The sequence below is a fragment of the Spermophilus citellus genome (assembly GCF_964194105.1).
Source record: "Spermophilus citellus genome assembly, chromosome: 4".
Classification (NCBI taxonomy): Eukaryota; Metazoa; Chordata; class Mammalia; order Rodentia; family Sciuridae; genus Spermophilus; species Spermophilus citellus.
Window position 1 is genome coordinate 198,291,057 of NC_138185.1, and position 12,775 is coordinate 198,303,831.

Here is a 12,775-nt window from a genome sequence, read left to right on the forward strand (position 1 = left end):
AAAAGGGCTGGGGATGTGGCTCAGTGGTTAAGCACCCTTGGGTTCAATCTGTGTACCCACCGCCACCAAAAAAAATTGTTTATTTCTGGAATTTTTCTATTTAATATTTTGAGATAATAGTTGACCAAGGGTAACTGAACCCTTGAAAAGTGGAACCAGGGGCTGGGGTTGTCGCTCAGTGGTAGCGTGCTTGCTTTGCATGCGTGGGGCACTGGGTTCGATCCTCAGAACCACATAAATTAATAAAATAATAAAATAAAGGTATTGTGTCCATCTACAACTAAAAAAAATTTTTAAAAAAGTGGAACCAGGAATAAGGGGGCGCTACTATTTTATTTCCATGTAACAGATGAGAAATCAAACTCGTCCCCTTTTTATTTGCTTACGAAATTTGTAATTTGCTACAGAATTAATTTTATACATCTCTCTCCTTTTTGAAGATTTTCCTCCTAAAGTTCACAATATTTCAAAGTGCCTATTATTCTTTCCTCATATTCTTTTATTAAAATCTCTTAATCATATCCTTTTATTAAAATCTCTTAATCCTTCTTTCTTTTACTCCAGATAATTACACATCAGTTTCTACTCCTTATTCCAGCTTGCTCTATCATATTTAATATGAAGCAGATAGGCAAGCATCTTCCCCTGCCTTCAACATAAACACTCCCTCTTTAGAACTGGGCAACCATGCTTGTGGTGTTGATATTATTTACCCAGAGCATGTCTTAAAAAAAAAAAAAATCTCACCTATAGTCTGGGAGCAGGGAAAGGACTATGTCCCATTAGATTCTGTATACCCAGTGCCTTGTAAACATGCAAGATCAGTAGAACATAATGGGTACTATATTCAGAAGATATGAATTTAAATTCTGTTTGTATGATTTGTGCAATTAACCTCCTGAGCCTCATTTTTCTTATCTGTGATGTCCATCTCAAAGGGCTGTTGAGGGAATTAAATGAGATAATGCATGAGTACTTATCACAATGTGAACTGTGTTAAGTGCTCAATACAAATACATTGTGTCTATTAATAATCATTAGCATTATATTTGTTAGATGAGATGAAAAGCTAATTGGAGACATGAAAAGTACACGACTATAAAGGTTTATTTTTGAGAGAGAGAGAGAGAGAGAGAGAGAGAGAGAGAGAAAGAGAGAGAGAGACAGAGACACAGACACCGACTCTGACTCTCAGAGTCAAAGCGAATAGTAGCTTCTTCCCACAGAGTACTATTATCTCCAGGGCAAACTCTCTAAGCTTTCTTTCAAAAGAAATGAGATGTGCGATTACAGAAGCTCAAATTAGAGGTCTTTAATTTAAGTTACATACATTCTTTGTTGACCTGAGTCAATTTCGACTATTAATTCAGTATCTCTGAAAAAAATCTTGTAGTCTCTTCAATGTCACAAAGGCAAAATTTAGGCATGTGTTAAAGAATATGACATAGTTAGAAAGCCAAAAGAAGTACCTTTTTCTTTATAAGCCTCTGTGACAGGGTAGAGACTAGGTGAGTCCAGGTCTTCTTGACCTTGGCACTATTGACATCTTGGGACAGATAATTTTTTGTTACAGATGCTGTTCTGTGCATTGAGGGTGTTGGCAGTATCCCTTGCCTCTACCCAGATGTCAATAAAATTACCCCTTCTCCCTAACTTGTGAAACCCAAAAATGTCCCCACATAATGAATGCCAAATTTTCTCCAAGGAGGCAAAACTGCTCCTGGTTGAGACCACTGCATTAAAAAAGGATAATGCTAAAACCAGTCCCCATGACTACTGCTTCTTGAAAACTAGAATACTCTGACCCTTAACAGTAAAGTAGCAAATAAACCAGTTACAGAAGCTCCTAACAGAAGTGGGTGAAAGGTGGGTACATACATGCACAATGAGGAACAAAGCACAAACTGTCAATTAGGGGAATTGACAATGGGTCTGACTGTCTCTGGAAAAGCTCAGGATGCAACTTATAGTTAGTGAGCAGCTACCAAAATGACTAGTTTTTAAAAGAACAATTGAACAGGTCAGATGGCACCAACCTTGGAAGGCAGGAGACTGTGGTGCCACCACTGTCACTGGTTTGGTCATTGGGGCGGAAGAGAAGGGGTCCTCAGAGGGTGTGCTGAAGGCATTGGTGATCTGTGAGCACAGGGAGCTGATGCTCTCTGCCTCCCCTTCTACCTCTGGCACTGCAAAGCAAACAGAAAATGGTTCCAGACAGAAAAATGGGATACTCCTGAAATATGAAAGTATGATACAAGCTGACATTTTATATTTTATCTCTTATTATGGAAGGAAAAGTCTCAATTAACTGAGTGAAGGGATACAAAAGCACCAAAAAAATTTGGTGACCACCGTTTCAGTGGCTTTTCAGATGGGAAGGTGTAGAATGTCAACAGTTCAGGTACTACGGTACATCTTCTTTCCTTGTAAATCCTCAAACTTCTTTATTTCCTCTCATAACACTGTCAGGAATTTGGTATTCTCCTTTTGTGTCAAGAGTTCTGCTAGATGGATCTTTCTGAGAGATGCCTGTGACCTGTTTGCCTTCCAACCAGTGCCCAAACTTCAAAACTTGACTCAAGTTTTGAAGCTACTAAGTAATTTTATCAGAAATATGGGGTAGAGTCTAGAGCACCAGTGGTTGCTCAGTGCATTTCTCTGTAATAAACTACAATGTCATCACTTTTACTTTTCTCCAAAACTACTAATACCAAATATATGAACTGTGATAACAAGAAAAAGTGAACTGAAGTGGAAGACTCTAGAAACTTGTTCTTAATATAGACTCTACAATACTTTTATATCACTGAGGAAGCTAATTATTTATAAGTGCTAAATTTTTGCTCATCTGTGAGAAGAGAATAATAGTTTTTGTTCCTCACCTGTATACTGAAATGAGATACTTGAAACATCTGGAGTTTCAGTTTTAAAAGGCATTTAAAAAGTTTAAAAGACTGTTGGTGATTATCCAGTCTTCAGCTGTTCTTTAGGCCTAGTTTTATCTGTTAATTTATTTAACTCTGTACTTGTTTTATCAGTGAGAATGCATATTGATACAGACTGCTTCACATATAGCAACAGTTTGCTAGACCTCAGAGGGACGTAAAATAGAGCCCAATAAAAGAACTGACCAGATCTAATACTTTAATTCTGGATCATATGATGAGGCTAGAGCTTAGGAGCTGGCTCAACTGAACAGAGCCCACACAAAGGTCTGTGTGGCAGTTTTGAAAGGTAATGGACAAATGTGAGCAAGCCTACTGTCTCTAAGGAACAAAAGATCTTAGATTCATACAAGAGGTTTGTTTAGAGTTTCCTTCCTATGCAGCCAACCAGTCACAAGGACAAAGAATATACCGTTTCTTCTGGTATATCTTCTGGCTGTGCTATTTAACTGTACATGTTTCTAAAGCCTCTTTCATTAATTTTTTCCTGCGTCCCAAGTGGCAGAATAAGAATAGAAATTTGAAACCCTTGATGTCTGGAAACAGGTCGACTGAGAGGTAGTGCATTTACATCAGGACAATTTCTGGCCTTGTGAGCAGAAACCATGGCAATGTCATCTTTGTTGAAGAGAAATTAATGATCCCTCCAAGGATCTGAGTTTTCTCCCATGGAAACAACACAAGATACAACCATCAACCAGCTTCAGAGAGAGAGGAATGGTGAGTTTAATGGGATTTGTGTTGCCACTAGAAGTGATGATAATACTTCAGTGCTACAGTGCCCAGTGAGTCAGATGTATGCTACTTACCTGCATTTTTTATGGGGAAATCAGTCTTCCTCTGCATAGTGGAAGGCAACTCATTGATGCGAAGGGATAGTTGGCGTTTAAAGGGTGACATCTTCTGGCTTAGCGCAGGAAATCCTCGGAAAGAGCCTTGGCGAGCAAGCTGTTCAATTGGTGCATGCCGGCGTGGGATGGCATGAGGATTGTTCATCTCCAGCGAGGCAGTGGCATCCGAAGTGGGAGAAGTGGGAGAGGATGGGGATGAGGCAGTGTTGCCAGGAGCCACTGATGAACCAACAACTGTCTTATCTGTTTCAACTCAAGAAAATTAAGAGAAAGAGGACCTTAACAATGATCTTCAAATATGTTAAGTTTATAGACCTGAGAAACTCAAAAGCCCTCTTTTTCTTTTACTCATCTCCTTCTCAATGTCTCCTAAAAGACAGGTTAGAAGCAAATTCCCTATTTTTCAGACAGATAAAGGTTTTATGTCACATAGCATGCTTACTAAAACACAAATATTAAAACTTTTAATTCTCTTGTAGTGATTATAAGTTAAAATTTGAACAAACCCAGTTTAATAAACTCCTCATATGAGGTTCTTTAAAGAATGATGGTGGAGGGTGACTTGTGGGGAAGGCAAAGTCAGAAAGTTCTAAATAAATATAAATTTGAGTAGGTGTCAAAAATTCATAAAGCAGAGTTTAGATCATGGATAATATGCATTGGTGGATGCAGAATTAAAGTTTAAAATTGGATTAAACCTGGAAATAAGACTTTTTCCTTTTTTTAAAAATTGATTTTATTTTTTTCAATACATGATAGCAGAGTGCATTACAATTCTTATTACACATATAGAGCACAATTTTTCATCTTTGTATGTAAAGTATGTTCATGCCAATTCATGTCTTTATACATATACTTTATTTTTTTGCATTACAATTCTTATTACACACATATATCACAATTTTTCATATCTGTTTGTATATAAAATATGTTGACACCCAATTCGTGTCTTCATACATGTACTTTGGATAATGATGTCCATTACTTTCCACCATCCTTGCTAATCCCCTGCCCCTCCCTTTCCTTCCCACCCCTCTTCTCTATCTAGAATTCATCTATTCCTTCCATGCTCCCCCTCCCTACCTCACTATGAGTCTGCCTCCTTATTTCACAGAAAACATTCAGCATTTATTTTTGGGGGGATTGGCTAACTTCACTTAGCATTTTCTTCTCCAATGCCATCCATTTACCTGCAAATGCCATGATTTTATTCTCTTTTATTGCTGAGTAAAATTCCACTGTCTATATATGCCACATTTTTTTTAATCCATTCATGCAATGAAGGGAATCTAGGTTGGCTCCACAGTTTAGCTATTGTGAATTGTGCTGTTATAAACATTGATGTGGCTGGGTCCCTGGAGTATACTGTTTTTAAGTATTTTGGGTATAATCCAAGGAGAAGGATAGCTGGGTCAAATGATGGTTCCATTCCCAGATTTCCAAGGAATCTCCATACTGCTTTCCATATTGGCTGCACCAATTTGCAGTTCCACAGCAATGTATGAGTGTACCTTTTTCCCCATATCCTTGCCAACACTTATTATTGTTTGTCTTCATAACAGCTGCCATTCTGACTGGAGTAAGATGATATCTTAGGGTAATTTTGATTTGCATTTCTCTAATTGCTAGAGATGATGAGCATTTTTTCATATATTTGTTGATTGATTGTATATCCTCTTCTGGGAAGTGTCTGTTCAGGTCCTTGCCCCATTTGTTAATTGGGCTATTTGTTTTTTTGGTGCTTAGCTTTTTGAGTTCTTTATATACCCTAGAGATTAGTGCTCTATCTGATGTGTGAGGGGTAAAAAATTTGGAGTATAAGACTTCAAGATAATTTCTAATTATCTTCTGTATTTCTGTAGTGTCTGCTGTGATATTACCTTTTTCATCATGTATGCTGGTAATTTGAGTTCTCTCCTTCTCTTCATTAGCATGGCTAAGGGTCTGTCAATTTTATTTATTTTTTCAAAGAACCAACCTTTTGTTTTGTCATTTTTTAAAATTGTTTCTTTTGTATCAATTTCATCTCTAATTTTAATTATTTCTTGCCTTCTACTGCTTTTGCTGTTGATTTATTCTTCTTTTTCTAGGGCTTTGAGATGTAATGTAAGGTCATTTATTTGTAGACTTTCTCTTCTTTTAAGGAATGAACTCCATGCAATGAACTTTCCTCTTAGTACTGCTTTTACAGTGTCCCAGAGATTTCAATATGTTGTATCTATGTTCTCATTTACCTCTAAGAATTTTTTAATCTCTTCCTTGATGTCTTCTGCAACCCATTGTTCATTCAGTAGTATATTGCTTAGTCTCCAGGTGATAGAGAAATTTTTATTTTTATTTTGTTGCTGGTTTCCAATTACATTCCATTATAATCTGATAAAATACATGGTAGTATCTGTACTTTTTGTATTTGCTAAGAGTTGCTTTGTGGCATAGTATATGGTCTATTACTGCGCCCCTCCCCTGACTCATGCAAAGGCAAGGCCCTACTGAGGTGGATGGCGCAAGGCGTCCATCCTCTGGAGGAGCGCAGCATGTTTCTGGGAATGGGCTGGTTTGTTTTTGTATTCCTGTTAATAAGTATAGTTGCGACTTCTCATATGACTATTAAGAATGAAGGAAAAAACATGACTTTCCCAATTAATGCAACTACTTATAAAGAATAAATCTGGGCTGGGGATGTGGTTCAAGTGGTAGCGTGCTCGCCTGGCATGCATGCGGACCGGGTTTGATCCTCAGCACCACATACAAAGATGTGGTGTCCGCCGATAACTAAAAAATAAATATTAAAATTCTCTCTCTCTCTCTTAAAAAAAAAGGAATAAATCTGTTTGCTCTAAATGCAATGATTCAGCTGTGGAATGTAAATTGTTAATGTTTAATGAGAAACCCCCTGTAGGAAAAACAGTCAAGGAAGTTTTTGAGAAATTAAATTAAAATCTAGAGATGAAAAATTAATATTAAGAAGACAGATTAGTGCTTGGTACTGGGCAACTTGTTCTTGTTCCTGAGCACAATGGTCTGATGCTCTTACTCTTGTTTGATTAAAATTAGTAGCCTCTCTTTTCAAGTTAACCACTTGTCATAACCGCAGCGCCAGTTCTAGACAGTAAGTCAAGAAAGAATAGTCAAGGTATAGGCCAATAGTCTGGGACATTTCTAACTATTATTAAAAGCTAACTAAATGGAAACAACTCAAAGCAAAACGCAAACTGAAAGTAAAAATGCCTGCTTATGCATAAGCCAAGATACATTCTTCTTATCTAATTGTAGTTACGTAAAATTTTGTTTCTTTGAATAATGATTCCTGTTTTGTAACCACAAAATACTGTGAGCCTGCCAAAATGAAAAGTATATATGATTAACTTCACAAGTAAAGGATAAGATTCAACACCTTCACTCTTGTGTCTGTGTTGTTTCTCCGCCACCTTTTGCCGACTCCTCACCATCTATCTGTTCATCTTCTGAGACCCCCTGCCAGAGCTGGATTCCGACAGTCTATTTTAAAGAAGGATCCATGTGCTGCTGAGAAGAAAGTGTATCCGCTTGATGCAGGTTGAAATATTCTATACATGTCAGTTAAGTCTAAGTTATTGATTGTATTATTGAGTTCTATAGTTTCTTTATTCAACTTTTGTTTGGAAGACCTATCCAGTGGTGAGAGAGGGGTGTTGAAGTCACCCAAGATTATTGTGTTGTGGTCAGTTTAACTCTTGAACTTGAGAAGAGTTTGTTTGATGAACATAGCTGCACCATTGTTTGGGGCATATATATTTATGATTGTTATGTCTTGTTGGTGCATGGTTCCCTTGAGCAGTATGTAGTGTCCTTCTTCATCCCTTTTGATTAACCTTGGCTTGACGTCTATTTGATATGAGGATGAAAAGCCCTGCTTGCTTCTGCAGTCCTTGTGAGTGGTATGATTTTTCCCAACCCTTCACCTTCAGTCTGTGTATGTCTTTTCCTATCAGATGAGTCTCCTGGAGGCAGCATATTGTTGTAGTTTTTTTTTTTTTTAAATCCAATCTGCTAGCCTATGTCTTTTGATTGGTAAGTTTAAGCCATTAACATTCAGGGTTATTATTGAGACATGTTTTGTATTTCCAGCCATATTTGTTTATTTTTGTTATTTAACTTGACTTGGTTTTCCTCTTTGATTAGTTTTCCTTTCGTGTACTACCTCCCTCTGCTGATTTTCATTGTTGTATTTAATTTCCTCTTCATGGACTATTTTGCCAAGGATGTTTTGTAGTGCCGGTTTTCTAGCTATAAATTCTTTTAACTTTTGTTTATCGTGGAAGGTTTTTATTTCATTTTCAAATCTAAAGCTTAATTTTGCTGGATACAAGATTTTTGGTTGGCACCCATTTTCTTTCAGACTTTGATATATGTTCCAGGATCTTCTAGCTTTTAGGGTCTGTGATGAAAAATCTGCCATTATTCTAATTGATTTTCCCCTATATGTAATCTGATTCCTTTCTCTCGTGGCTTTTAAAATTCTCTCCTTATTCTGTATGTTGGGTGCTTTTATTATAATGTCCCTTGGTGTGGATCTGTTGTGATTTTGTATATTCAGCATTCTATAGGCTTCTCGAACTTGGATTTCTAATTCATTCTTCATGTTTGGAAAGTTTTCTGATATTATTTCATTGAATTGTTCATTCCTTTGGTTTGGAAGTCTATGCCTTCCTCTATCCCAATAACTTTTAAATTTGGTCTTTTTATGCAATCCCATATTTCTTCAATGTTCTGCTTGTGGTTTCTTACCATTTTCGCTGTGTGATCTATGTTCTTTTCAAGATGATATATTTTATCTTCATTGTCTGATGTCCCATCTTCCAAGTGGTCTACTTTGTTGGTGATGCTTTCATTTGAGCTTGTATTTTGGCTTATTATTTCTTTCATTTCAAGGATTTCTTTCTTTTATTTTTTTGGAACCTCTATCTCCCTGTTGAGGTGATCTTTCGCTTCTTGGATTTGTTTATGTAGCTCATTGTTGAAGTGATCTTTCACTGCTTGTATTTGCTCTCTTATGTCTTGAGTTCACAGAACATTTTAACCATGTATATCCTGAAATCTTTCTCTGTAATTTTTTCTGCTCTAGCTGCCAATGATTCTAATGATGTATTATCTTGATTTGTTTGTGGTACTTTCTTCCCTTGTCTTTTCATGTTGCTCCTGTCTGTTCCTTTCCAGCTCTGTGGGTCTGGTGTGTTGTTGTTTTTACCCTATAGATTTGTAGTGCTCTTGTAGGGTTCCAAGATCTTTCCCTTGTGGGGAAGGACAATGTTAACAAATCCCAATATCAACAATACATCACCTATGAACAATTTGTTGTTATTCAGACATTTACAGGTTACTTTCAATGTCCAGAGATGTTTGATTCAATTATTATTTAAAATATAACCAGTAGTTCTGTAAAAAGGTTTACAGTTTCTGGTGGTGGACAATGAACTGGGGGTCTGGCATAGGATGATATGCTGAGGGGGAAAGATGTGAGGGTATAGAGTTAATATTATTTTAGAAAAGGTGAAAGAGAAATCTAATGAAGAGGGTTAGTAGCAGGGGAATAGACAGGAAGTAATTTAGGGTAGACAAGTATGTGGGAAGACAGTAGAGTACATAAAACAAACACACATATGTATTTAGAAAAATACAGGATGTAAAAGTAAAATTTGGAGGGTGAAAGAAGAAAAAAAAGAAGAAGAAAGGAAAAAAGGAGAGAAGAAAAAGGGAAAAAAGGGCTTATATAACTCCTCTATATTATATTATTGAGGTGACTCAGTCCTCAAAGTCCTGAAATAAGACTTTTTCCATGTGAGTACCAGTTCAATCCCATTCTGATTATGTCAAGTCTTTACCCAACCTTCATGGTTCTTTGTAGACTTTAGAACTCAATCTCTGTCAACTGCTGTGTATAGCAATATTGCTTGGTGACATTAACCCATCAGGTCCTAAGTTTTCAATTCTGTGAATATTAACAAAATCAACACAGGTGCATTAAAATAGGTTGGAAATCACAACCTAGAGCTTACATATATAATAATAATTATGTTCTTCTCTAATTATGTAAAATAATATTATGTATTTAAATTTTAAATGGTATGCTACATCTTGGGAAAATGGGTCAAAATGGGTTAAATAATATGGTTTCAGGGTTGGTGTTGTAGCTGTGGTAGAATGCTTGCCTAGCATATGTGAGGCTCTGGGCTTGATCCCCACACTGAAAAAACAAAACAAATCCAAAAACTTTCAGTCTGAAAATCACTAAAACATACTAAATCATAATATTTAGATAAAAATTTCTAGTAATGATACATGATTTGTTTTGTTTTTGAGAGGGGGTCTCATTCTGTTGCCCAGGCTAGTCGTGAATTCTTGGGTACACATGATCCTCCTGCCTCAGTCTCCTGAGTAGCTGGAAGTATAGGCATGTGTTACCACGCCTGGCCAATATGTTTTTTATTCTTTGGTATCCTAGCACAAATGCTTACAAGAAGTCACTATCAGCCTGTTGCGCTAGCATGTTTCTGCAGTCCTTGCTATTCAGGAAGCTGAGATAGGAGTTCAAGGCCAGCATGGGTAACATAATGAGACTCTCCCAGCCCCACCCTCAAATCACTATCATTAATTTCTTATTCTTTTTATATATGTATATACTCTCATTCCAAAGAGTTCTCTTTGAGTATGAGAAAACATATTCTTGCTAACTTCAAATTATTAGCCTGTTGGGGAAAACTACATTAAATGAACACATTGTAGTAGAACAGACTGTACCTTTCTTGGCATCTTGTATTTGTTTCATGATCTCCTCTCTTTCTGCTTGTTCGGTGGCAGTTGTGACACGGAATGATCCTTCTCTTGTAAAGGTAGTTCGACTAGCGTCAAAAGTAGCAGTCACTCCACACTCCTTCTCCCGCTTCTGTTTACGCTCTAAACAGGCTGCGAAAGCACAGCCTACTGCATGGCTCAATCTTTCACCCTGGAGAGAGCGAAAGGTTCTTTAAGCCTTTTTGGAGTTACAGTACCAACAATGACATACAAGTATATGGTTTTTTGTTGTTGTTGTTGTTTTGTACCAGGGATCGAACTCAGGGGCATTCGACCACTGAGTCACATCCCAGCCCTATTTGGTATTTTATTTAGAGACTGGGTCTCACTGAGTTGTTTAGTACCTCTTTGTTGCTGAGGCTGGCTTTGAACTCGTGATCTTCCTGCCTCAGCCTCCTGAGCTGCTGGGATTACAGGCATGCGCCATAGCGCCTAGCTATAAATGTTTTTACACAAGACAAAATGTTGCAAACTCCAGCTTCAAATTAAGTTGTAATATATTATAGGCAAAATTAATTTAAGTGAGTAAATTATCTTAATGTGTATGATACTTAAATTACATTAACACTTTCAGGTCTTAGGCAAAGTGAACATCAATAACCTGTGGTTTTGTGGACAGCTGGAGAGCTTCTGAGCACTGAGGTTCTCTTTGTCATGTCAGCTCTGGCCTCCAGCTTCCCATTAGGGAATAGTGGGAATATTTAGCAGACATTTCTAAAAAAACCACTGGAAAGGCTGGGTACACTCAGGAGTTTAAATACATTGTTAACACATTTGGGGGGGAAAAAAGGTGCAAACTTAAAACTTCTGATACATAAAACTCCTGATTAAAAGTGAATCAAACGAGGCTGGGGCTGTAGCTCAGTGGCAGAGCACTTGTCTAGCATGTATGAGGTACTGGGTTCGATTCTTAGCACCACATAAAAATGAAACAAATAAAATAAAAGTGTGCTGCCCAACTATTAAAAAAAAAAAAAAAAAAGGAATCAAAAGGAAAGCTTAGTTTCCTCTCCCTTTTCTGAATGCCCCCATTTCTGGCCTTTGGTGCTTTTAGACTTTTCTCATGCCTACCTTATCTTCGTTTTTTTTTTTTTTTTTTAAAGAGAGAGTGAGAGAGGAGAGAGAGAGAGAATTTTTAATATTTATTTTTTAGTTCTTGGTGGACATAACATCTTTGTTGGTATGTGGTGCTGAGGATAGAACCTGGGCCGCACGCATGCCAGGCGAGCGCGCTACCGCTTGAGTCACATCCCCAGCCCCTACCTTATCTTCTTTAAGCTCTCACCCTCAACTCTATCTCCCAGCCACACACAGTCCAAAGTGAAAGCACATTTGCATCCATATACTCTACTGATAAGGAAATAAGTTTTATTTAATTTATCAAAAGGAGCTTATATAAACTAATTTCTTTTTTAAAAATATTTATTTTTAGTTGTAACTGGACGCAATATCTTTATTTTATTTATTTATTTTTATGTGGTGCTGAGGCTCGAACCCAGGGCCTTGCACATGCTAGGCAAGCGCTCAACCACTGAGTATCAACCCCAACCCCATATAAACTAATTTCTTTATAGATACACTTGATTACTTAACAGTCAATTTAACAAATTCAATGGATTATTTTTACCAAGGTCATCTGTATTTTAAACCATATTCCTAACTGAAGAATAAAAAGATTAGAGATGGTATAGTAATTGTTGGCATCACTTGGGAACAAGGAGGCTTTAGTGGTGTTCTTAAAAGATACCATGAAGGCAGCTGCTCTTACAGATGGTGGTGAACAAGTTATTTCATTGGATTTTACATGCCAATATCAGGTATCATAAGAAGATAATGTTTAAAAATGATTTTTGTCTCTAATATTTTATGTGACAGTACCTTTTGGCTGTTTATATTAAAAGACTGAAACATTATGAATTCACATGAGTTCCTATCTAACTTTCTAAGAAGATGATATAAGGCTAGGATATGAAAGCACAAAATGGGTGTAGGGGATAGTGAATGATTCGTAGAACCTGTTTGGTTTTGAGTACAGCTCTATTGTAAGGACAAAGCTATAGCCCAAGGAAGTTTGTCATTTATCCTAGGTCAGAGAAAAAGTTCTTGTTCTTTTTCTTTTGGAAGTAATGGGGATTGAACTCAGGATCT

General features: G+C 37.0%; 1 protein-coding gene across 13 annotated transcripts in view; it reads right to left on the reverse strand.

Moving 5' to 3' along the window:
• NUMB (NUMB endocytic adaptor protein) overlaps positions 1–12,775 on the reverse strand; it is a 176,484-nt gene that overhangs the window by 4,126 nt on the left and 159,583 nt on the right. For 12 of the 13 annotated variants that reach the window (XM_081289448.1, XM_081289444.1, XM_081289453.1 and 9 more), the window contains 3 exons: positions 10,574–10,778; positions 3,755–4,048; positions 2,037–2,186 (listed from right to left, as the gene is read on the reverse strand). In XM_081289448.1, coding sequence (XP_081145574.1) covers positions 2,037–2,186; positions 3,755–4,048; positions 10,574–10,778 — 649 coding nt within the window. The remainder of the gene's footprint in view (positions 1–2,036; positions 2,187–3,754; positions 4,049–10,573; positions 10,779–12,775) is intronic. The other variant, XM_081289447.1, reaches the window with a different exon arrangement.